This window comes from Ascidiella aspersa, chromosome 7 (genome assembly GCF_963924565.1).
Source record: "Ascidiella aspersa chromosome 7, kaAscAspe10.2, whole genome shotgun sequence".
Classification (NCBI taxonomy): Eukaryota; Metazoa; Chordata; class Ascidiacea; order Phlebobranchia; family Ascidiidae; genus Ascidiella; species Ascidiella aspersa.
In genome coordinates, this window is record NC_139453.1 from 4,864,500 (window position 1) to 4,890,094 (window position 25,595).

The 25,595-nt window shown below is 35.6% G+C and overlaps 4 protein-coding genes across 4 annotated transcripts; all 4 read left to right on the forward strand.

The window, feature by feature from the left end:
- Positions 1–293: 293 nt before the first annotated feature.
- LOC146137363 (uncharacterized) lies at positions 294–5,141 on the forward strand. The gene is made up of 4 exons (XM_083393879.1): positions 294–412; positions 2,616–2,833; positions 3,258–3,402; positions 4,895–5,141. Exons 2-4 carry the CDS (start codon positions 2,650–2,652, stop codon positions 5,139–5,141), a joined length of 576 nt encoding a protein of 191 aa, XP_083250005.1. The 5' UTR covers positions 294–412; positions 2,616–2,649.
- A 3,273-nt stretch (positions 5,142–8,414) lies between these two features.
- On the forward strand, positions 8,415–10,985 carry LOC146137364 (uncharacterized). The gene is made up of 3 exons (XM_083393880.1): positions 8,415–8,598; positions 9,999–10,143; positions 10,712–10,985. The coding sequence occupies exons 1-3, from the start codon at positions 8,415–8,417 to the stop codon at positions 10,983–10,985; spliced, it is 603 nt and encodes a 200-aa protein (XP_083250006.1).
- Positions 10,986–13,351: 2,366 nt separating this feature from the next.
- On the forward strand, positions 13,352–16,098 carry LOC146137365 (uncharacterized). The gene is made up of 3 exons (XM_083393881.1): positions 13,352–13,535; positions 14,936–15,080; positions 15,649–16,098. Exons 1-3 carry the CDS (start codon positions 13,352–13,354, stop codon positions 15,920–15,922), a joined length of 603 nt encoding a protein of 200 aa, XP_083250007.1. The 3' UTR covers positions 15,923–16,098.
- A 2,186-nt stretch (positions 16,099–18,284) lies between these two features.
- LOC146137366 (uncharacterized) lies at positions 18,285–21,054 on the forward strand. The gene is made up of 3 exons (XM_083394817.1): positions 18,285–18,492; positions 19,892–20,036; positions 20,605–21,054. The coding sequence occupies exons 1-3, from the start codon at positions 18,309–18,311 to the stop codon at positions 20,876–20,878; spliced, it is 603 nt and encodes a 200-aa protein (XP_083250943.1). The 5' UTR covers positions 18,285–18,308; the 3' UTR covers positions 20,879–21,054.
- The last annotated feature ends 4,541 nt before the right edge of the window (positions 21,055–25,595 follow it).

Below are 25,595 nucleotides of genomic sequence, written 5' to 3' on the forward strand. Positions count from 1 at the left end.
CACGAGAAAATGTTCGCCAGCTGAGCGATGTGTCACTTCACACCAGAAACTCGCTCGCCATCCCCATCACTTCCTTGTAAAACGAAAACGTTCAAAAGACGTTTTTTTTATTCTACGCTTATAGTTGAGTCGCAAATATAACCAAAATAACTGTCTTATACGGTTGAAAGTTGCTAGCATATTTGGAAATGGGGTAGGTTAAATTTTGAACTGTCTAATTTCAAGGTTTCGACTTTTTGTTCACTTTTTCTGCTTGATTTTACAATTTTACGACCTACATACGGCTGTTCTGTCAGAGTAAAGATAAGCAAGTGGTCGAGGATTCTTTACTGAAAGTAGGACGCGTTTTTAATACAGTAAAACGCTCGTCGACACCACCAGGCCATGGTCGCCATAACGTATACGTTTTAAGGTGCGGGTCTGGCCTTCTTACTTTTTTATATTGATTTTTTTACGTTTTTAATGTCATTACTATGTGTTGTCCTAGACCTTGGGGGTCATGGTAGGGGTTAGAAATTAGTATAAAAAATAGGGTTGTGGTAATAATGAATTCATAGGGGTGGGGATTGGGGTAAAGTAAAAGGTCACCTAAGGCTGATTCTGACCATTTAGGTCCCATTTTGACAGATTTAGAACTAACTTTGATTTAGAACTATATTGGGTCATATATTCTTACTCCGAACTGTGTTATATTTCGACTTTGATGTTGTTCTTATTTAGGTATTATGGCTGCAGTCCGCACAAGGCTTCCATTGAATTAAACTTGTTGTTTTTTAGGCCGGTCCGTGAACCAGTTACAGTTTTGACTCGGTCCGCATTAGGAGGTTTAAAAAGTCTCCCAAAGCATTGCTGACCTTTTTCAGATTGTCTACCTTTTAAGGCTTACGGCACCTTTAACACTAATAAATAGATTTGCGGCATCCCGACTGGAATTTTCGTTAAGTATTTTACTGAAATGGCAATATAAATTGAACTGGAATCAACTTAAAACATGTAGGAAAGTGTCATATTATGTAAAATCGTCTCTAATCATGCACAAATAGTTGTATCAAGAATCTTCCAATTGAGCAAAAATCGGATTTAAAAAAATGCTCAAATGCATTAGAAATGGCACACCAGGGCGCCTCGGCACCCCGGTTGAGTACCACTGCATGCGGGGATAAAACTGTTGATGGGTGTTGTGGGCCAACTTTAAATTTAAATCCGACTTTCGCGTTGCGACAAATTGCACGAAAAGGTTGACGTCATGGCGCTGAAACAAAAACACAATCGAAAACCAGTTTTCGTAAAAAGATGTGATCAAAAGAAAAGGCAGCTCAGCAAAAAAGAGTCATAGCTTTCCTCGGAGTCATTGCACGGCGGGGAACAAACTTTAATTAAAGTTTCAAAAGTTAGCGGACCTTGGGAATAGTCAGAGTGTAGCCTCTGTACTGTCCAAGGTTAGTTTAGTATTAAAAACGCAAATAAGGCGCTTTTTAAAAGGTACAACATAATGCTTTTTTGTTTTAATGGTGAAAATAACGGCCCAAATAGACGTAAAAATCGACATGCTTTATTGTTCAAACGTTTCGGCAAATGCTCATGCCGTCATCAGTGATATGAAGGCCAGATCAGTTACATTTCAACAATAAAGCATGTCTCGTTTCACGTTTATTTGGGCCGTTATTTTCACCATTAAACTTTTTGTTTTGTTTTGCAGACCGTTTATTACCTTTGTGAAACACATGAGTTATAACCTAGTAGTGTATAGCTTTAGGCCGTGTTTTCAAACAGCTTTCGAAATTTTCCATAAACAAGATAAGTTTTCTTATACTGGCGAACAGCAACGGCTGAACAATTTTATAATATAAGAACAGCAACATGGTTGAAATTTGCGATTGGTCAACATTTGGAGTGGTGACGAAAGTTTTGTTTTAAAACCTTGCTCGCAATTTAAGATATTGCGAAAGTAAAAAATATTAGAAGTGGGTGTTATTTGAATCCAATATCGATACCCGATATTCGGACAAGTATCGCGAGCCGATCCGAAATGATAGTCACATCCTTAAACAAGCAAAATAGATAAAAATAATCGTTAAACATTTTTTTTTCTAGTTTAATATGCCAAATTTTGCTTTAGCCGCCTCAGGTTGTTAACAGAATGTTATTTGATAAATTTTTGTTTTAAAATAGATTAGGACAGGTAAGCTTATAGCCTTTCCCTTTTTTCGTTTTTTAAATTTTTTTAAAAATGGCATGTGCACTTTCAGACTCGGTAGTCATTTCGGACGAGTACCGATACTATCACTGGCACTGGGAATCAGGTATTGGATCCGGATATCCCTAGTTAATCCAATAATGTCATTCCAAGGAGTAGACAACTTTATGACAGACAAAACAGTTCAGATTTGGTCGATTGTTTATTTAGTTAGTTGTTATGTCAAGGAACATCAGAACTTCTACACGTAATAACAATTTTTTTTGCTCTAATTTTGCCATATTTGACGGCGGAGGTGTTCGTTCCACTTTAAACTTGCATTTTTGTTGCTGCCAACGCAATAGAATAATGAAGGATTATTTAATCAACCCTTCTAGCAGCGTCATTATTTTCTCATCCCAACCTTTTTTACATGCAGATAAGTTAGCAACTACCCACAGAAATCTTGTAAAATGTACAAGTTTGTCCTGACCTGCCTTCTGCTGGCTTGTACCGGTTACTACGCTGTGGAAGGACTCAATTGTGTTGATGGCATCGGTGCTTCATTAACTTCGGTCACCAACACGTCCAAGCCCGACACAGCTTGCACAGGGGCAAACCAGAGATGTGCTAGGACTTCGGCTACGGTCAGCGGATGTGAGTTCTGCCTTGATAATCATTTGTTTAGTTTATTTTTTTTACTTTTATACAATTGCTTGTCGCTTAAGTTCGAATTAACCTATAAATTGTGGGCCTGAGACCGGTTCGAGACTGTTGCTTGGGCGTGGGGTATTAAATATATATTTTTTTTGTATTAAATATTTTTTAACGATTACATCACAAAGCTACGTCATATTGTGACGTCATCAAAAAAGTCTCCTTAGAAAGTCTGTCGTTACGAGCATTGAAAATCTAATAAACTGCAAGTTCAAATCTTTCGTCTCATACATACTCTTGCTTGTATCAGCCAAACATTGACAATAACATTAAAACCTATTTTTACGAGAGTTCCAGCATTACTGCATTTTAAAAAAAATCGAAGAAATTATCTGCAAGTAGCACATTTTTTTGTATTGCACAGTTGGCCGAGAGATTCGTGGCGTGGTTATGCAATGCGCCAACCAGACATTTTGCGAATCGCTGAAAAACCTGGCTACATGTCAACAGTCTGCCATCGCTTTCGTTTCATTAAAGACAAGATTGCCAACGTCTATGATAACTGGCGGGTGAGTGTACATTTGTTTTTGCTTGATTTGCTAGGATTTGCAATAATACAGGGCGTCCATAAAGTCTCTTTACAATTTAAAAAAATTATTAAAAAATGAAATGATGAAATATCGCAATGAGGGTTGTTTTATGTTAATCAGTATTTCATAAAGTTTTTATTGACACTAAAATTTATTGTTTCAGACAAAATTTTTAAATTAACCGTTTAGAAGTGCTTCGTGCAACTAATGGTGCCCATATAGAAGTGTATCAAATAAAGTAATGACATTTTTAATTATTTTTAATTAAATGCTGATTAAATGTTTAAGTGTATATAATGTTTCAATAAAAATTTATGAAATACTGATTAACATAAAACAAACCTCATTGCGATACATCATCATTTCACTTTTTAATAATTTTTTAAATTGTAAAAGACTTCATGGACACCCTGGTATATTGATTTTCAAGGTGCCTTTAGTTTAGTTGGGCTTTGGTTGTTGGATTACTCCCAATCTAAAGCAGTGTTTCTCAACCATTTTAAGCCGTTTTTCCATTCCATACCATAGACCTTATCACGCTTATAATAAAAACGCATTATACTATCTTTTAAAAAAGGTTTTTATTAAATAGGTTGCAGTAAAGTTCTATATGATCAAGTGTGGCCGCAGGATTTTTGTTTTAAGGAACATAATTGTCAGGAATACACAGAGAATTTTATAACATGACGTTTTAAACATGTATCTTAAAAACACTTGCCGTTCTCGAGTGAGCTCGTGATGAAAATGCAGCTGGAAAGCCTTCTTATCGTTAATATTGGTTACTTTTAAATTAACGAATACTTTTGGGCACATATTGGAGATTCGCTTTGGCGCAAGATAATGGAATTTACAGTCTAAACAGAAATTGCCATTCGTAGTGTTTATGAGTCACACGGCGCAAGGAATCGAACTCAGGATTCCACTCGGCAGTGACGTCATCAACAGTTGTTTGAATTATTTGAGCGAAGTTTAATCAGGACAAAAATAAAAAAGTTTTTACAGAAAGTATTTCAGAATGACTTAAGTTCAAGTTGGATTGTTTGCAATAAACTGAAATTCAATTCTAAGTTCATGTCATTAGTCAAACTATGCATAGCGCCTTTGGGCTGGGTATGTACCCTTATTCCTCTCAAAGTATGACGGTGAGGTCAAAAGGCAGCTTCAGCAGGGATAGATCACAGTTGAGTATGTGTAACTGCTTATTTTCTGATGTATTTACAGATGCAGAATGTCTGCCGGAAATTGTATTTCGGAAAATTAAACTTTATAAAAACGTTGTTGGCAACATGCCAAACCCTAACATATTTTATCAAATGTAACGCCGTTTTCCATCTTTGTTAACGGTAAACTTCAGCTAATAAATCGAAAGCAATTTTAGCAAAAACAAATTTACATTTTTCAGAATTTTTTTTGCAGCAAAAATACAATGTTTTAATAATTTCAAGTAACGAAAACTAAACCACTTTTCCAGAGCCTGCGAGGCAGTTTGCTGTATGACTGACAACTGCAACTCAAAGAGCATTGCCGAAATCAAAGCCATGGCGTCAGCAGCCCCGTCAGGAACAGTAACCCAAAACCCAGCCCCAGTTATCACCACGAAGAAAATGGTGACTTTAGTGACCAGCGCTCCAACAATGCCAACCACTAGCGGCGCTGTTGTTTCTGACGTCAGCATTATTGTGCTTCTCTTGTCTGTTTTTGCCAATTTGTTAGCTTAAAACTTTGCAATGTTGTACGTTACACAGAATCTATTTTAACCGTTCACCTTTTGAATGTAACTAAGCACATATACTGTTTTGTTGGTATAATAATTTTACTGTTAGTTTGCTTCATTTTTTTTATTCGAGTCTTATTGGAAATAAAATTATTTGGTGAAAGGTGAAAAATAATAGATTAAGTGTATTGGTAAAACCGTATATTATACACACCAGGAAATCACGAAAAGAAAGGTTTGTAATAAAAATGCAAAATACCAAACAGCTTGCTAAAAGCAGCAAAGCATTTCATTGTCAGAAATTCTCAATGTAATTCCACTAATAAGTCATTTTTACGAGAAATGCCAAAGACAAGTTGTCTCTGCTGACAATTAAACCAATTTTCTGCCTGGCTAGTGAATTGTTAAAAAAAAAAAATAAAATAAACTGTAAATAAATATAATAGCACAATACTTAATGATATTGCTGACTTATAAAAGGTCTTCTAATTTAAGAACACTTTTACGAGTAGCATTAGAACCGTTCAGTTTTATTGGCGCCCTTCTTTTTATTATAATCTACAAACGACAGACATAGTGTAATTTCTTTCAACAACAAATTAATGAACAATTAGGCCTAACAAATATGATTGATAGTTTTTGTGTTTATGTCATTTTTTAACTTAGAAACAACAAAAGTTTATTTATGTTATTGCAGAGGTACTAATGGTATGCCAAACAATAGAAAAAAAATACACAACTTCTGTAAAGTTAAAGCTCATAAATAAAATTACCACCACTATTATTGTAGGAGATAAAACATGCATAGGCCATTTAAATAAAAGTTTAAAAACCTGAGTAAAACCAGGATCAGACATTCTCTAAAATATATAAATCGCTCTTTATAGACCATTTAGTTTGCGTGGCATTTTACACTAATATAGACACAAGCGCTCCAGTCCGCCTCTAACGGCCAAATGTAAATCGTATACGAACCGCTAGCAGCGCTAAAGACTGTTTTCTCATGGGTCTAGTTAAGGCAGTGGTCGGCAAACTGTGGGCCGCAGAGCCATTTTTAGTGGACCGCGAGTTATTTAGAATAGTTTAGTGTTACCACGTAGTTGTGGGCCGCGTGATAGTCGTACATTCATTGCACTTTATTTAAAAAGTTTGTGTGGCATAGATTTTTTTAATTGGCTCACCTTGGAAAGCCCTACGTGTCAAATGTGGCCCTGAGAGCCTAACTATATTTTTTGCCAACTTTAACTATACATAAACGAAAATTTTTTCGTGTTCGCGCGTATAATCCTTTTTTTATAGTATCTTTTACATTATGACATGACACTGTTTTGACAATCAAGGCGCCATGTAATAATCAACCTTCAAATTAAATATCCTCAATCCGCAACTGTTTTCGTAGTGGTTTTACGTAGTGGGCCTTCAGTAGCTTGTTAAAAGAGTACTTTGGGCAGCGACAAAAAATTTTTGCCAACCACTGGGTTAAGGGGTCGGCAAACTTTTTCATTTTGTGCCAGATAACTGTTAAGAATGGTGATCACAGGCCGGAATATTGCAACAATCCAAGATGGCAGGCTGGATTTAATTTTTTTTAACCTAACTGACTTAATTACTATTAATGAAAGAAAAATAATTACTATTAATGAAAGAAAAAAAAGTATTTTCCATACTATAAAATCAGATTTATGAAATCGTTTTTGCATTCGATAAAATACAGTATTTTTGGATCATTGTGAAAAGATGCAGCGAGCCGGATTTGCCCAAACCCTGGTCTAGTTCGTGTGAAGAAAGGTAGTACAGTAAACAAAATACAGGTCGCTTTGCATAACGCAAGTTTAGAAACAACAACAACAACCAATTGTTGCTGAAAGCTAAAGCGGTAACACACAACCGTGTACTTAGATAAATCCTAAAAACCGAAAATCACTTTCTCTATAGTTATAAAAGATAAACATATTTAAGCAATATAAAAGCGGTATTGCCACCTAAAGTCCAAAAAACATGAATAAACAACCAAAATAGATTGCAAGCCTAAACTACTGTTTATAATGAAAAAAAAAGTAGTGCACTGCCATACATTCACAACTGATTCAACTAAAACAAGGCTAAAATAAAAATAAAAACTTAAGTGCTACTTGGCAGGGTTACAAAGACTTATATCAATGAGCTCTTAACTTTCACTCTTTTCCAACGACTTAACTTGGCTTACCGAAGTCATTAGGATAAAATGCCTTGATTTGACTCATTTCCACAAATTACGTAACTCGTATTGAGGTGCTTTAATCTCCTACATTCTAGTAAAGTAGGGTCAGTAAACTATTACATGTTAAAACGTTAACTTGCTAGTAATTAGTTTTTTTGTGTTTGCTATGCAAAAGAATAGAATGCGTTTAACAGTTTTATAAGTTTAAAGTTGTTTGTTGAGTAAAGTTGGCAAAAAACTAGTTTGCCAACCACTTAAAACATGTGGAGAAGTTTCATTTCATATAAACTGGTCTCTAATCGTGAACAAATAGTTGTATCAAGAATCTTCCAATTGAGCAAAAATCAGATTTTAAAAAAATCTCAAATCCACCCTTGAGCGTTAGAAGTGGCACACCAGGGCGCCACGTCACCCCGGTTGAGTACCACTGCATTCGCGAATAAAACTATTGTTGGGTGTTGTGGGCCAACTTTCAATTTAACTCCGACTTCCGCGTTAAGACAAATCGCACAAAAGGTTGACGTCATGGCGCTGAAACAAAAACACAATCGAAAACCAGTTTCCGTAAAAAGCCGCGATTCAATTAAAAGTCAGCCAAGCAAAAAGGGTCATAACTTTTCTTTGAGTCATTGCACGGCGAAGCACAAACTTTAACTAAAGTTGCAAAAGTTTTAAAAGTAAGGAAAAAATTATAGTTTTTTTTTCGACTGGAATTATCGTTGAGTATTTACTGAAATGACAATATAAATGGAACTGGAATCAACTTAAAACATGTAGAAAAGTGTCATTTCATATAAAATAGTCTCTAATCGTGCACAAATAGTTAGGGTTAGTCAAATAGACCTTAGGCATAGCCAGGTTGTTTGTGTAGACTCTGTACTGTCAAAGTTCAGTATTAAAAAAGCAAAAAAGGCGCTTTTTGATGGTAGAATTTTTTACCAAAATGTTTTTTATTGTTTCGCAAAACCGGTTTGTTACGTTTTATGTAACACATTTTCTAGCACTGTTATCATTTTCTCATCCCAACCTTTTTTACATGCAGATAAGTTAGCATCTACCCAAACGAAATCTAGCAAAATGTACAAGTTTGTCCTGACCTGCCTTCTGCTGGCTTGTACCGGTTACTACGCTGTGGAAGGACTCAATTGCGTTGATGGCTTCGGTTCTTCAAACGCTGCGATCACCAACACGTCAAATCCCAACACTCCTTGCACAGGAACAAACCCGAGATGCGGAAGAAGTGCGGGTACGGCCAGCGGATGTGAGTTCTGGCCTGCTTCGTCATTTTATAGATTTTTTAAGTTTATTTTTTATACTTTAATTAAAATTTCTTCGTCGCCAAAGTTAAAATTAACCTATCCATTGCGTACCAGGGACAGGTTCAAGACTGTTGCCTAGGCGTGGGGCATGAAATATTTTGCAACGATGACGTCCATAATCAAAGTCATATCGTGACGTCATCAAATAAGTTACCGTAACGTACTTCCGTACTCGTGCGCAAATGTGCAAAAAAGATACAATTCGTTCTCTTTTATCGTTTTCGTTATAGGTAGATTGGGTAACCACAGACGTTTTTTTTAAGTTTTTTTTTTCACAATAGTTTTGTAAAATGCAACAAATTGTTGTAATTAGGGTATAGCCTGCATTGACAGCCACAAATGTTATTTAATGCTACAGCACAAACAAAAGCAGTACAACAAAGGCTCACCAATCTTGCAATGAACTCTAGGTAAGACGATTTTTAGGTAAGACAAATTAAAACATGACTTAGATAAGACAAATTTGCAGACGGAATGCGTGTTTAAATTGAGTAAAATTGCTACGGAGGACATCAGAAAAGCTTTTTAACGATTACGTCATAAAGGTACGTCATAGCCTTACGTCATCAAGTAAGTAACAATAAGGTACTTGCCTACTTCTGCGCAACTGTGCAACAAAGATAGTTTGTGACATAGTATTCTTTTTTATCGTTTTCGTTATAAGTTTGCCTACGAACAGTTTGACTGCAGCAGGTAAAATAACCAGAGACTTTTTTTGTCAAATGTCCTACTCCTTTAAAATGTTTCGCACTCAACAACAAAAACAGCACTTAACTAACTTGTTTTTTTACATTAGTATTATGGACAGAAATAGTTTTCAAATTTTTGAAAGTGGGTTATTTTAAAAAAACAATTTCTTAATTATTAGCAAATTTGAATAGTAAGTGATTTTAAATATTTAGAAACCTCTTTTTCCAATCTTCACATGATCATGTCGAATTTGTACAAACTAAACATTACAGAACATTTTAAATGCACAAAATTTGTGGCTGTATTTTAGCAATTTAAAACACAAAACAATCTAGTCTCCTTTAAAAGTCTGTCATGTATTGCACTAATTTGTCAAAAGATATACGAACAAGCTTGATATCATACTAAAGCGACCCAAAATTAATGTCATACGAGGTTGGACACGTTGAGGAAACGTACGAACATGAGATTCTAAAAAACTGCAAGTTCAAATCTTCCGTCTCCAATATACTATTGCTTGTATCAGCCAAAAATTAACAATAACATTCTAACCTATTTTTACCAAGATTGCCAGCATACAAAAGCCACTGCATTTTTAGGGGAATAGAGGAAATTATCCGCAAGTAGCAGCTTTTTTTTTTGTATTGCACAGATAACCAAGTGGTTCATGGCGTGATCATGCAATGCGCTAACCAGACATTTTGCGAAGAGCTGAAAAACCTGGCCACTTGTCATAAGGCGGCCATCGCTTTCGTTTCATCAAAGGCAGGATTGCCAGTGTCTTCTTTAACGTGGGGGTGAGCGTACCTTTGATTTAGTTTACTATGATTTTGCTAAAATATATTGAATTTAAGGTGCCTGACTTTTGCTATGGTGGCCGCTTTAAACGAAATAAGGAGACCGAAACTATTTCATCTAAGTATGTGTTTTGTGTTAGTATCTGATCGACAGATTCGGTTGGTCTGCGATGGCTTTCTGTGAACTAATTATACGTAAGCAGTAATCCTTGGTCAAAAAGCAGCTTTTGAAGGGCTCGATCACAGTTATTGAACACATATATGTGTTTATCTTTAATTGAAGCATGGGCAACCGCTAATTTGTGATGTATTTACAGATGTAGACTATGTCTGAAATTTGCAATTCGGAAAATTAAACTTTATATAAATGTTTTTAACAACATGGCAAATCTTAACATATCTTATTAAATATAACTCCGTTTTCCATCTTTATTTAACCGGAAAACTCCAGCTAATGCTAAGTCGAAAGCATTTCTTGACGAAAACAATTTATATTTTTGCAGAATATTTTTGGCAGCAAAAATACAATATTTCAACTTTTTCAACAAAAATTATAATCACTTTTTAGAGCTTGTGAGACAGTTTGTTGTATGACCGACAATTGCAACTCAAAAAGCATTGCCGAAATCAAAGCCATGGCGACAGCAGCCCCGTCAAACACGGCAGGGACAGTCACCCAAAACCCAGCCTCGACCCCAACCCAAGTCCCGGTTACCACCACGAAGAAAATGGTGGCTTCAGTGACCAGCGCCCCAACAATGCCAACCACCAGCGGCGCTGTTGTTTCTGACGTCAGCATTAATGTGCTTCTCTTGTCTGTTTTTGCCAATTTGTTACCTTAAAACTTCGCAATGTTGTACGTTACACAGAATCTATTTTAACCGTTTATCTTTTAAATCTAGGCAAGCACATGTTTTGTAACTATAATTGCCAAAGGCGGCGTTATGATTAATGACACTTGCTTTGTAGTGTGTTGTCGAATTACAAACTAAAAACTCTTAAAATTGAGATTCTAAAATTACAAACCTTCACTATCATTTATTTATATTATTGCAGAGGTACTAATGGTATGCGAAGCACTACAAAAAAATACACAACTTGTGTATATATATATTTTGCCAATCGCTGTTTTATGTAGCATTTAATTTACTTGCTCAAGCATGTTGCACTAATATAGCGATTTATAGACGCTCCAGTCCGCCTCTCACGGCCAAATGTGAGCCACATACCAACCGCTAGCAGCGCTAAAGACTGTTTCCTTATTTGTCTTGGCCAAGGGTCGCAAAACTTTTTCATTATGTGCCGGATAACTGTTAAGAATGGTGATCACAGGCCGGAATATTGCAACAATCCAAGATGGCAGGCTGGATTTAATTTTTTTTTAACCTAACTGACTTCAATATATAAGCTATTGCTACCAGGCATAATATCAGGTTTGTAGAGACAAACCTAACTGACTTCATTACTATTAATGAAAGAAAACCTTAAAAAGGATTTTCCATACTATAAAATCAGATTTATGAAATCGTTTTTGCATTCGATAAAATACAGTATTTTTGGATCATTGTGAAAAGATGCAGCGAGCCGGATTTGGCCCTAACCCTGGTCTAGTCAGTGTGAAGAAAGGTAGTATAGTAATCAAAATACAGGTCGCTTTGCATAACGCAAGTTTAGAAACAACAACAACAACCAATTGTTGCTGAAAGCTAAAGCGGTAACACACAACCGTGTACTTAGATAAATCCTAAAAACCGAAAATCACTTTCTCTATAGTTATAAAAGATAAACATATTTAAGCAATATAAAAGCGGTATTGCCACCTAAAGTCCAAAAAACATGAATAAACAACCAAAATAGATTGCAAGCCTAAACTACTGTTTATAATGAAAAAAAAAGTAGTGCACTGCCATACATTCACAACTGATTCAACTAAAACAAGGCTAAAATAAAAATAAAAACTTAAGTGCTACTTGGCAGGGTTACAAAGACTTATATCAATGAGCTCTTAACTTTCACTCTTTTCCAACGACTTAACTTGGCTTACCGAAGTCATTAGGATAAAATGCCTTGATTTGACTCATTTCCACAAATTACGTAACTCGTATTGAGGTGCTTTAATCTCCTACATTCTAGTAAAGTAGGGTCAGTAAACTATTACATGCTAAAACGTTAACTTGCTAGTAATTAGTTTTTTTGTGTTTGCTATGCAAAAGAATAGAATGCGTTTAACAGTTTTATAAGTTTAAAGTTGTTTGTTGAGTAAAGTTGGCAAAAAACTAGTTTGCCAACCACTCAAAAAAGAAGAAAACGTTTTACAAGCGAGGAAAAAATTATCGTTTTTTTTTTTCGACTGGAATTTTCGTTGAGTATTTACTAAAATGGCACTATAAATGGAACTGGAATCAACTTAAAACATGTGGAGAAGTTTCATTTCATATAAACTGGTCTCTAATCGTGAACAAATAGTTGTATCAAGAATCTTCCAATTGAGCAAAAATCAGATTTAAAAAAAATCTCAAATCCACCCTTGAGCGTTAGAAGTGGCACACCAGGGCGCCACGTCACCCCGGTTGAGTACCACTGCATTCGTGGATAAAACTATTGTTGGGTGATGTGGCCCAACTTTTAATTTAACTCCGACTTCCGCGTTAAGACAAATCGCACAAAAGGTTGACGTCATGGCGCTGAAACAAAACACAATCGAAAACCAGTTTCCGTAAAAAGTCGCGATTCAATTAAAAGTCAGCCCAGCAAAAAAAAGAGTCATAACTTTTCTTTGAGTCATTGCACGGCGAAGCACAAACTTTAACTAAAGTTGCAAAAGTTTTAAAAGTAAGGAAAAAATTTTTTTTTTTCGACTGGAATTTTCATGAAGTATTTACCGAAATGGCAATATAAATGGAACTGGAATCAACTTAAAACATGTAGGAAAGTGTCATTTCATATAAAATAGTCTCTAATCGTGCACAAATAGTTAGGGTTAGTCAAATAGACCTTAGGCATAGCCAGGTTGTTTGTGTAGACTCTCTCTAAGTTCAGTATTAAAAACGCAAAAAATAGAATTTATTATCAAAATGTTTTTTATTGTTTCGCAAAACCGGTTTGTTACGTTTTATGTAACACATTCTCTAGCACTGTTATCATTTTCTCATCCCAACCTTTTTTACATGTAGATCAGTTAGCAGCTACCCAAACGAAATCTAGCAAAATGTACAAGTTTGTCCTGACCTGCCTTCTGCTGGCTTGTACCGGTTACTACGCTGTGGAAGGACTCAATTGCGTTGATGGCTTCGGTTCTTCAAACGCTGCGATCACCAACACGTCAAATCCCAACACTCCTTGCACAGGAACAAACCCGAGATGCGGAAGAAGTGCGGGTACGGCCAGCGGATGTGAGTTCTGGCCTGCTTCGTCATTTTATAGATTTTTTAAGTTTATTTTTTATACTTTAATTAAAATTTCTTCGTCGCCAAAGTTAAAATTAACCTATCCATTGCGTACCAGGGACAGGTTCAAGACTGTTGCCTAGGCGTGGGGCATGAAATATTTTGCAACGATGACGTCCATAATCAAAGTCATATCGTGACGTCATCAAATAAGTTACCGTAACGTACTTCCGTACTCGTGCGCAAATGTGCAAAAAAGATACAATTCGTTCTCTTTTATCGTTTTCGTTATAGGTAGATTGGGTAACCACAGACGTTTTTTTTAAGTTTTTTTTTTCACAATAGTTTTGTAAAATGCAACAAATTGTTGTAATTAGGGTATAGCCTGCATTGACAGCCACAAATGTTATTTAATGCTACAGCACAAACAAAAGCAGTACAACAAAGGCTCACCAATCTTGCAATGAACTCTAGGTAAGACGATTTTTAGGTAAGACAAATTAAAACATGACTTAGATAAGACAAATTTGCAGACGGAATGCGTGTTTAAATTGAGTAAAATTGCTACGGAGGACATCAGAAAAGCTTTTTAACGATTACGTCATAAAGGTACGTCATAGCCTTACGTCATCAAGTAAGTAACAATAAGGTACTTGCCTACTTCTGCGCAACTGTGCAACAAAGATAGTTTGTGACATAGTATTCTTTTTTATCGTTTTCGTTATAAGTTTGCTTACGAACAGTTTGACTGCAGCAGGTAAAATAACCAGAGACTTTTTTTGTCAAATGTCCTACTCCTTTAAAATGTTTCGCACTCAACAACAAAAACAGCACTCAACTAGCTTGTTTTTTCACATTAGTATTATGAACAGAAATGGTTTTCAAATTTTTGAAAGTGGGTTATTTTTAAAAAACAATTTCTTAATTATTAGCAAATTTGAATAGTAAGTGATTTTAAATATTTAGAAACCTCTTTTTCCAATCTTCACATGATCATGTCGAATTTGTACAAACTAAACATTACAGAACATTTTAAATGCACAAAATTTGTGGCTGTATTTTAGCAATTTAAAACACAAAACAATCTAGTCTCCTTTAAAAGTCTGTCATGTATTGCACTAATTTGTCAAAAGATATACGAACAAGCTTGATATCATACTAAAGCGACCCAAAATTAATGTCATACGAGGTTGGACACGTTGAGGAAACGTACGAAAATGAGATTCTAAAAAACTGCAAGTTCAAATCTTCCGTCTCCAATATACTATTGCTTGTATCAGCCAAAAATTAACAATAACATTCTAACCTATTTTTACCAAGATTGCCAGCATACAAAAGCCACTGCATTTTTAGGGGAATAGAGGAAATTATCCGCAAGTAGCAGCTTTTTTTTTTGTATTGCACAGATAACCAAGTGGTTCATGGCGTGATCATGCAATGCGCTAACCAGACATTTTGCGAAGAGCTGAAAAACCTGGCCACTTGTCATAAGGCGGCCATCGCTTTCGTTTCATCAAAGGCAGGATTGCCAGTGTCTTCTTTAACGTGGGGGTGAGCGTACCTTTGATTTAGTTTACTATGATTTTGCTAAAATATATTGAATTTAAGGTGCCTGACTTTTGCTATGGTGGCCGCTTTAAACGAAATAAGGAGACCGAAACTATTTCATCTAAGTATGTGTTTTGTGTTAGTATCTGATCGACAGATTCGGTTGGTCTGCGATGGCTTTCTGTGAACTAATTATACGTAAGCAGTAATCCTTGGTCAAAAAGCAGCTTTTGAAGGGCTCGATCACAGTTATTGAACACATATATGTGTTTATCTTTAATTGAAGCATGGGCAACCGCTAATTTGTGATGTATTTACAGATGTAGACTATGTCTGAAATTTGCAATTCGGAAAATTAAACTTTATATAAATGTTTTTGACAACATGGCAAATCTTAACATATCTTATTAAATATAACTCCGTTTTCCATCTTTATTTAACCGGAAAACTCCAGCTAATGCTAAGTCGAAAGCATTTCTTGACGAAAACAATTTATATTTTTGCAGAATATTTTTGGCAGCAAAAATACAATATTTCAACTTTTTCAACAAAAATTATAATCACTTTTTAGAGCTTGTGAGACAGTTTGTTGTATGACCGACAATTGCAACTCAAAAAGCATTGCCGAAATCAAAGCCATGGCGACAGCAGCCCCGTCAAACACGGCAGGGACAGTCACCCAAAACCCAGCCTCGACCCCAACCCAAGTCCCGGTTACCACCACGAAGAAAATGGTGGCTTCAGTGACCAGCGCCCCAACAATGCCAACCACCAGCGGCGCTGTTGTTTCTGACGTCAGCATTATTGTGCTTCTCTTGTCTGTTTTTGCCAATTTGTTACCTTAAAACTTCGCAATGTTGTACGTTACACAGAATCTATTTTAACCGTTTATCTTTTAAATCTAGGCAAGCACATGTTTTGTAACTATAATTGCCAAAGGCGGCGTTATGATTAATGACACTTGCTTTGTAGTGTGTTGTCGAATTACAAACTAAAAACTCTTAAAATTGAGATTCTAAAATTACAAACCTTCACTATCATTTATTTATATTATTGCAGAGGTACTAATGGTATGCGAAGCACTACAAAAAAATACACAACTTGTGTAAATATATATTTTGCCAATCGCTGTTTTATGTAGCATTTAATTTACTTGCTCAAGCATGTTGCACTAATATAGCGATTTATAGACGCTCCAGTCCGCCTCTCACGGCCAAATGTGAGCCACATACCAACCGCTAGCAGCGCTAAAGACTGTTTCCTTATTTGTCTTGGCCAAGGGTCGCAAAACTTTTTCATTATGTGCCGGATAACTGTTAAGAATGGTGATCACAGGCCGGAATATTGCAACAATCCAAGATGGCAGGCTGGATTTAATTTTTTTTTAACCTAACTGACTTCAATATATAAGCTATTGCTACCAGGCATAATATCAGGTTTGTAGAGACAAACCTAACTGACTTCATTACTATTAATGAAAGAAAACCTTAAAAAGGATTTTCCATACTATAAAATCAGATTTATGAAATCGTTTTTGCATTTGATAAAATACAGTATTTTTGGATCATTGTGAAAAGATGCAGCGAGCCGGATTTGGCCCTAACCCTGGTCTAGTCAGTGTGAAGAAAGGTAGTATAGTAATCAAAATACAGGTCGCTTTGCATAACGCAAGTTTAGAAACAACAACAACAACCAATTGTTGCTGAAAGCTAAAGCGGTAACACACAACCGTGTACTTAGATAAATCCTAAAAACCGAAAATCACTTTCTCTATAGTTATAAAAGATAAACATATTTAAGCAATATAAAAGCGGTATTGCCACCTAAAGTCCAAAAAACATGAATAAACAACCAAAATAGATTGCAAGCCTAAACTACTGTTTATAATGAAAAAAAAAGTAGTGCACTGCCATACATTCACAACTGATTCAACTAAAACAAGGCTAAAATAAAAATAAAAACTTAAGTGCTACTTGGCAGGGTTACAAAGACTTATATCAATGAGCTCTTAACTTTCACTCTTTTCCAACGACTTAACTTGGCTTACCGAAGTCATTAGGATAAAATGCCTTGATTTGACTCATTTCCACAAATTACGTAACTCGTATTGAGGTGCTTTAATCTCCTACATTCTAGTAAAGTAGGGTCAGTAAACTATTACATGCTAAAACGTTAACTTGCTAGTAATTAGTTTTTTTGTGTTTGCTATGCAAAAGAATAGAATGCGTTTAACAGTTTTATAAGTTTAAAGTTGTTTGTTGAGTAAAGTTGGCAAAAAACTAGTTTGCCAACCACTCAAAAAAGAAGAAAACGTTTTACAAACGAGGAAAAAATTATCGTTTTTTTTTTTCGACTGGAATTTTCGTTGAGTATTTACTAAAATGGCACTATAAATGGAACTGGAATCAACTTAAAACATGTGGAGAAGTTTCATTTCATATAAACTGGTCTCTAATCGTGAACAAATAGTTGTATCAAGAATCTTCCAATTGAGCAAAAATCAGATTTAAAAAAAATCTCAAATCCACCCTTGAGCGTTAGAAGTGGCACACCAGGGCGCCACGTCACCCCGGTTGAGTACCACTGCATTCGTGGATAAAACTATTGTTGGGTGATGTGGCCCAACTTTTAATTTAACTCCGACTTCCGCGTTAAGACAAATCGCACAAAAGGTTGACGTCATGGCGCTGAAACAAAACACAATCGAAAACCAGTTTCCGTAAAAAGTCGCGATTCAATTAAAAGTCAGCCCAGCAAAAAAAAGAGTCATAACTTTTCTTTGAGTCATTGCACGGCGAAGCACAAACTTTAACTAAAGTTGCAAAAGTTTTAAAAGTAAGGAAAAAAATTTTTTTTTTCGACTGGAATTTTCATGAAGTATTTACCGAAATGGCAATATAAATGGAACTGGAATCAACTTAAAACATGTAGGAAAGAGTCATTTCATATAAAATGGTTTCTAATCGTGCACAAATAGTTAGGCTTAGTCAAATAGACCTTAGGCATAGCCAGGTTGTTTGTGTAGACTCTATACTGTCAAAGTTCAGTATTAAAAACGCAGAAAAGGCGCTTTTTGATGGTAGAATTTTTTACCAAAATGTTTTTTATTGTTTCGCAAAACCGGTTTGTTACGTTTTATGTAACACATTCTCTAGCACTGTTATCATTTTCTCATCCCAACCTTTTTGACATGCAGATAAGTTAGCATCTACCCAAACGAAATCTAGCAAAATGTACAAGTTTGTCCTGACCTGCCTTCTGCTGGCTTGTACCGGTTACTACGCTGTGGAGGGACTCAATTGTGTTGATGGCTTCGGTTCTTCAAACGCTGCGATCACCAACACGTCAAATCCCAACACTCCTTGCACAGGAACAAACCCGAGATGCGGAAGAAGTGCGGGTACGGCCAGCGGATGTGAGTTCTGGCCTGCTTCGTCATTTTATAGATTTTTTAAGTTTATTTTTTATACTTTAATTAAAATTTCTTCGTCGCCAAAGTTAAAATTAACCTATCCATTGCGTACCAGGGACAGGTTCAAGACTGTTGCCTAGGCGTGGGGCATGAAATATTTTGCAACGATGACGTCCATAATCAAAGTCATATCGTGACGTCATCAAATAAGTTACCGTAACGTACTTCCGTACTCGTGCGCAAATGTGCAAAAAAGATACAATTCGTTCTCTTTTATCGTTTTCGTTATAGGTAGATTGGGTAACCACAGACGTTTTTTTTAAGTTTTTTTTTTCACAATAGTTTTGTAAAATGCAACAAATTGTTGTAATTAGGGTATAGCCTGCATTGACAGCCACAAATGTTATTTAATGCTACAGCACAAACAAAAGCAGTACAACAAAGGCTCACCAATCTTGCAATGAACTCTAGGTAAGACGATTTTTAGGTAAGACAAATTAAAACATGACTTAGATAAGACAAATTTGCAGACGGAATGCGTGTTTAAATTGAGTAAAATTGCTACGGAGGACATCAGAAAAGCTTTTTAACGATTACGTCATAAAGGTACGTCATAGCCTTACGTCATCAAGTAAGTAACAATAAGGTACTTGCCTACTTCTGCGCAACTGTGCAACAAAGATAGTTTGTGACATAGTATTCTTTTTTATCGTTTTCGTTATAAGTTTGCTTACGAACAGTTTGACTGCAGCAGGTAAAATAACCAGAGACTTTTTTTGTAAATGTGCTACTCCTTTAAAATGTTTCGCACTGAACAACAAAAACAGCACTCAACTAGCTTGTTTTTTCACATTAGTATTATGGACAGAAATAGTTTTCAAATTTTTGAAAGTGGGTTATTTTTAAAAAACAATTTCTTAATTATTAGCAAATTTGAATAGTAAGTGATTTTAAATATTTAGAAACCTCTTTTTCCAATCTTCACATGATCATGTCGAATTTGTACAAACTAAACATTACAGAACATTTTAAACGCACAAAATTTGTGGCTGTATTTTAGCAATTTAAAACACAAAACAATCTAGTCTCCTTTAAAAGTCTGTCATGTATTGCACTAATTTGTCAAAAGATATACGAACAAGCTTGATATCATACTAAAGCGACCCAAAATTAATGTCATACGAGGTTGGACACGTTGAGGAAACGTACGAACATGAGATTCTAAAAAACTGCAAGTTCAAATCTTCCGTCTCCAATATACTATTGCTTGTATCAGCCAAAAATTAACAATAACATTCTAACCTATTTTTACCAAGATTGCCAGCATACAAAAGCCACTGCATTTTTAGGGGAATAGAGGAAATTATCCGCAAGTAGCAGCTTTTTTTTTTGTATTGCACAGATAACCAAGTGGTTCATGGCGTGATCATGCAATGCGCTAACCAGACATTTTGCGAAGAGCTGAAAAACCTGGCCACTTGTCATAAGGCGGCCATCGCTTTCGTTTCATCAAAGGCAGGATTGCCAGTGTCTTCTTTAACGTGGGGGTGAGCGTACCTTTGATTTAGTTTACTATGATTTTGCTAAAATATATTGAATTTAAGGTGCCTGACTTTTGCTATGGTGGCCGCTTTAAACGAAATAAGGAGACCGAAACTATTTCATCTAAGTATGTGTTTTGTGTTAGTATCTGATCGACAGATTCGGTTGGTCTGCGATGGCTTTCTGTGAACTAATTATACGTAAGCAGTAATCCTTGGTCAAAAAGCAGCTTTTGAAGGGCTCGATCACAGTTATTGAACACATATATGTGTTTATCTTTAATTGAAGCATGGGCAACCGCTAATTTGTGATGTATTTACAGATGTAGACTATGTCTGAAATTTGCAATTCGGAAAATTAAACTTTATATAAATGTTTTTGACAACATGGCAAATCTTAACATATCTTATTAAATATAACTCCGTTTTCCATCTTTATTTAACCGGAAAACTCCAGCTAATGCTAAGTCGAAAGCATTTCTTGACGAAAACAATTTATATTTTTGCAGAATATTTTTGGCAGCAAAAATACAATATTTCAACTTTTTCAACAAAAATTATAATCACTTTTTAGAGCTTGTGAGACAGTTTGTTGTATGACCGACAATTGCAACTCAAAAAGCATTGCCGAAATCAAAGCCATGGCGACAGCAGCCCCGTCAAACACGGCAGGGACAGTCACCCAAAACCCAGCCTCGACCCCAACCCAAGTCCCGGTTACCACCACGAAGAAAATGGTGGCTTCAGTGACCAGCGCCCCAACAATGCCAACCACCAGCGGCGCTGTTGTTTCTGACGTCAGCATTATTGTGCTTCTCTTGTCTGTTTTTGCCAATTTGTTACCTTAAAACTTCGCAATGTTGTACGTTACACAGAATCTATTTTAACCGTTTATCTTTTAAATCTAGGCAAGCACATGTTTTGTAACTATAATTGCCAAAGGCGGCGTTATGATTAATGACACTTGCTTTGTAGTGTGTTGTCGAATTACAAACTAAAAACTCTTAAAATTGAGATTCTAAAATTACAAACCTTCACTATCATTTATTTATATTATTGCAGAGGTACTAATGGTATGCGAAGCACTACAAAAAAATACACAACTTGTGTAAATATATATTTTGCCAATCGCTGTTTTATGTAGCATTTAATTTACTTGCTCAAGCATGTTGCACTAATATAGCGATTTATAGACGCTCCAGTCCGCCTCTCACGGCCAAATGTGAGCCACATACCAACCGCTAGCAGCGCTAAAGACTGTTTCCTTATTTGTCTTGGCCAAGGGTCGCAAAACTTTTTCATTATGTGCCGGATAACTGTTAAGAATGGTGATCACAGGCCGGAATATTGCAACAATCCAAGATGGCAGGCTGGATTTAATTTTTTTTTAACCTAACTGACTTCAATATATAAGCTATTGCTACTAGGCATAATATCAGGTTTGTAGAGACAAACCTAACTGACTTCATTACTATTAATGAAAGAAAACCTTAAAAAGGATTTTCCATACTATAAAATCAGATTTATGAAATCGTTTTTGCATTCGATAAAATACAGTATTTTTAGATCATTGTGAAAAGATGCAGCGAGCCGGATTTGGCCCTAACCCTGGTCTAGTCAGTGTGAAGAAAGGTAGTATAGTAATCAAAATACAGGTCGCTTTGCATAACGCAAGTTTAGAAACAACAACAACAACCAATTGTTGCTGAAAGCTAAAGCGGTAACACACAACCGTGTACTTAGATAAATCCTAAAAACCGAAAATCACTTTCTCTATAGTTATAAAAGATAAACATATTTAAGCAATATAAAAGCGGTATTGCCACCTAAAGTCCAAAAAACATGAATAAACAACCAAAATAGATTGCAAGCCTAAACTACTGTTTATAATGAAAAAAAAAGTAGTGCACTGCCATACATTCACAACTGATTCAACTAAAACAAGGCTAAAATAAAAATAAAAACTTAAGTGCTACTTGGCAGGGTTACAAAGACTTATATCAATGAGCTCTTAACTTTCACTCTTTTCCAACGACTTAACTTGGCTTACCGAAGTCATTAGGATAAAATGCCTTGATTTGACTCATTTCCACAAATTACGTAACTCGTATTGAGGTGCTTTAATCTCCTACATTCTAGTAAAGTAGGGTGAGTAAACTATTACATGCTAAAACGTTAACTTGCTAGTAATTAGTTTTTTTGTGTTTGCTATGCAAAAGAATAGAATGCGTTTAACAGTTTTATAAGTTTAAAGTTGTTTGTTGAGTAAAGTTGGCAAAAAACTAGTTTGCCAACCACTCAAAAAAGAAGAAAACGTTTTACAAACGAGGAAAAAATTATCGTTTTTTTTTTTCGACTGGAATTTTCGTTGAGTATTTACTAAAATGGCACTATAAATGGAACTGGAATCAACTTAAAACATGTGGAGAAGTTTCATTTCATATAAACTGGTCTCTAATCGTGAACAAATAGTTGTATCAAGAATCTTCCAATTGAGCAAAAATCAGATTTAAAAAAAATCTCAAATCCACCCTTGAGCGTTAGAAGTGGCACACCAGGGCGCCACGTCACCCCGGTTGAGTACCACTGCATTCGTGGATAAAACTATTGTTGAGTTATGTGGCCCAACTTTTAATTTAACTCCGACTTCCGCGTTAAGACAAATCGCACAAAAGGTTGACGTCATGGCGCTGAAACAAAACACAATCGAAAACCAGTTTCCGTAAAAAGTCGCGATTCAATTAAAAGTCAGCCCAGCAAAAAAAAGAGTCATAACTTTTCTTTGAGTCATTGCACGGCGAAGCACAAACTTTAACTAAAGTTGCAAAAGTTTTAAAAGTAAGGAAAAAAATTTTTTTTTTCGACTGGAATTTTCATGAAGTATTTACCGAAATGGCAATATAAATGGAACTGGAATCAACTTAAAACATGTAGGAAAGAGTCATTTCATATAAAATGGTTTATAATCGTGCACAAATAGTTAGGCTTAGTCAAATAGACCTTAGGCATAGCCAGGTTGTTTGTGTAGACTCTATACTGTCAAAGTTCAGTATTAAAAACGCAGAAAAGGCGCTTTTTGATGGTAGAATTTTTTACCAAAATGTTTTTTATTGTTTCGCAAAACCGGTTTGTTACGTTTTATGTAACACATTTTCTAGCTCTGTTATCATTTTCTCATCCCAACCTTTTTTACATGCAGATCAGTTAGCAGCTACCCAAACGAAATCTAGCAAAATGTACAAGTTTGTCCTGACCTGCCTTCTGCTGGCTTGTACCGGTTACTACGCTGTGGAAGGACTCAATTGCGTTGATGGCTTCGGTTCTTCAAACGCTGCGATCACCAACACGTCAAATCCCAACACTCCTTGCACAGGAACAAACCCGAGATGCGGAAGAAGTGCGGGTACGGCCAGCGGATGTGAGTTCTGGCCTGCTTCGTCATTTTATAGATTTTTTAAGTTTATTTTTTATACTTTAATTAAAATTTCTTCGTCGCCAAAGTTAAAATTAACCTATCCATTGCGTACCAGGGACAGGTTCAAGACTGTTGCCTAGGCGTGGGGCATGAACTATTTTGCAACGATGACGTCCATAATCAAAGTCATATCGTGACGTCATCAAATAAGTTACCGTAACGTACTTCCGTACTCGTGCGCAAATGTGCAAAAAAGATACAATTCGTTCTCTTTTATCGTTTTCGTTATAGGTAGATTGGGTAACCACAGACGTTTTTTTTAAGTTTTTTTTTTCACAATAGTTTTGTAAAATGCAACAAATTGTTGTAATTAGGGTATAACCTGCATTGACAGCCACAAATGTTATTTAATGCTACAGCACAAACAAAAGCAGCACAACAAAGGCTCACCAATCATGCAATGAACTCGATTTTTAGGTAAGACAAATTAAAACATGACTTAGATAAGACAAATTTGCAGACGGAATGCGTGTTTAAATTGAGTAAAATTGATACGGAGGACATCAGAAAAGCTTTTTAACGATTACGTCACAAATGTACGTCATAGCGTTACGTCATCAAGTAAGTAACAATAAGGTACTTGCCTACTTCTGCGCAACTGTGCAACAAAGATAGTTTTTGACATAGTATTCTTTTTTATCGTTTTCGTTATAATTTTGCCTATACGAACAGTTTGACTGCAGCAGGTAAAATAACCAGAGACTTTTTTTGTAAATGTGCTACTCCTTTAAAATGTTTCGCACTGAACAACAAAAACAGCACTCAACTAGCTTGTTTTTTCACATTAGTATTATGAACAGAAATGGTTTTCAAATTTTTGAAAGTGGGTTATTTTTAAAAAACAATTTCTTAATTATTAGCAAATTTGAATAGTAAGTGATTTTAAATATTTAGAAACCTCTTTTTCCAATCTTCACATGATCATGTCGAATTTGTACAAACTAAACATTACAGAACATTTTAAATGCACAAAATTTGTGGCTGTATTTTAGCAATTTAAAACACAAAACAATCTAGTCTCCTTTAAAAGTCTGTCATGTATTGCACTAATTTGTCAAAAGATATACGAACAAGCTTGATATCATACTAAAGCGACCCAAAATTAATGTCATACGAGGTTGGACACGTTGAGGAAACGTACGAACATGAGATTCTAAAAAACTGCAAGTTCAAATCTTCCGTCTCCAATATACTATTGCTTGTATCAGCCAAAAATTAACAATAACATTCTAACCTATTTTTACCAAGATTGCCAGCATACAAAAGCCACTGCATTTTTAGGGGAATAGAGGAAATTATCCGCAAGTAGCAGCTTTTTTTTTTGTATTGCACAGATAACCAAGTGGTTCATGGCGTGATCATGCAATGCGCTAACCAGACATTTTGCGAAGAGCTGAAAAACCTGGCCACTTGTCATAAGGCGGCCATCGCTTTCGTTTCATCAAAGGCAGGATTGCCCGTGTCTTCTTTAACGTGGGGGTGAGCGTACCTTTGATTTAGTTTACTATGATTTTGCTAAAATATATTGAATTTAAGGTGCCTGACTTTCGCTATGGTGGCCGCTTTAAACGAAATAAGGAGACCGAAACTATTTCATCTAAGTATGTGTTTTGTGTTAGTATCTGATCGACAGATTCGGTTGGTCTGCGATGGCTTTCTGTGAACTAATTATACGTAAGCAGTAATCCTTGGTCAAAAAGCAGCTTTTAAAGGGCTCGATCACAGTTATTGAACACATATATGTGTTTATCTTTAATTGAAGCATGGGCAACCGCTAATTTGTGATGTATTTACAGATGTAGACTATGTCTGAAATTTGCAATTCGGAAAAATAAACTTGAAATAAATGTTTTTGACAACATGGCAAATCTTAACATATCTTATTAAATATAACTCCGTTTTCCATCTTTATTTAACCGGAAAACTCCAGCTAATGCTAAATCGAAAGCATTTCTTGACGAAAACAATTTATATTTTTGCAGAATATTTTTGGCAGCAAAAATACAATATTTCAACATTTTCAACAAAAATTATAATCACTTTTTAGAGCTTGTGAGACAGTTTGTTGTATGACCGACAATTGCAACTCA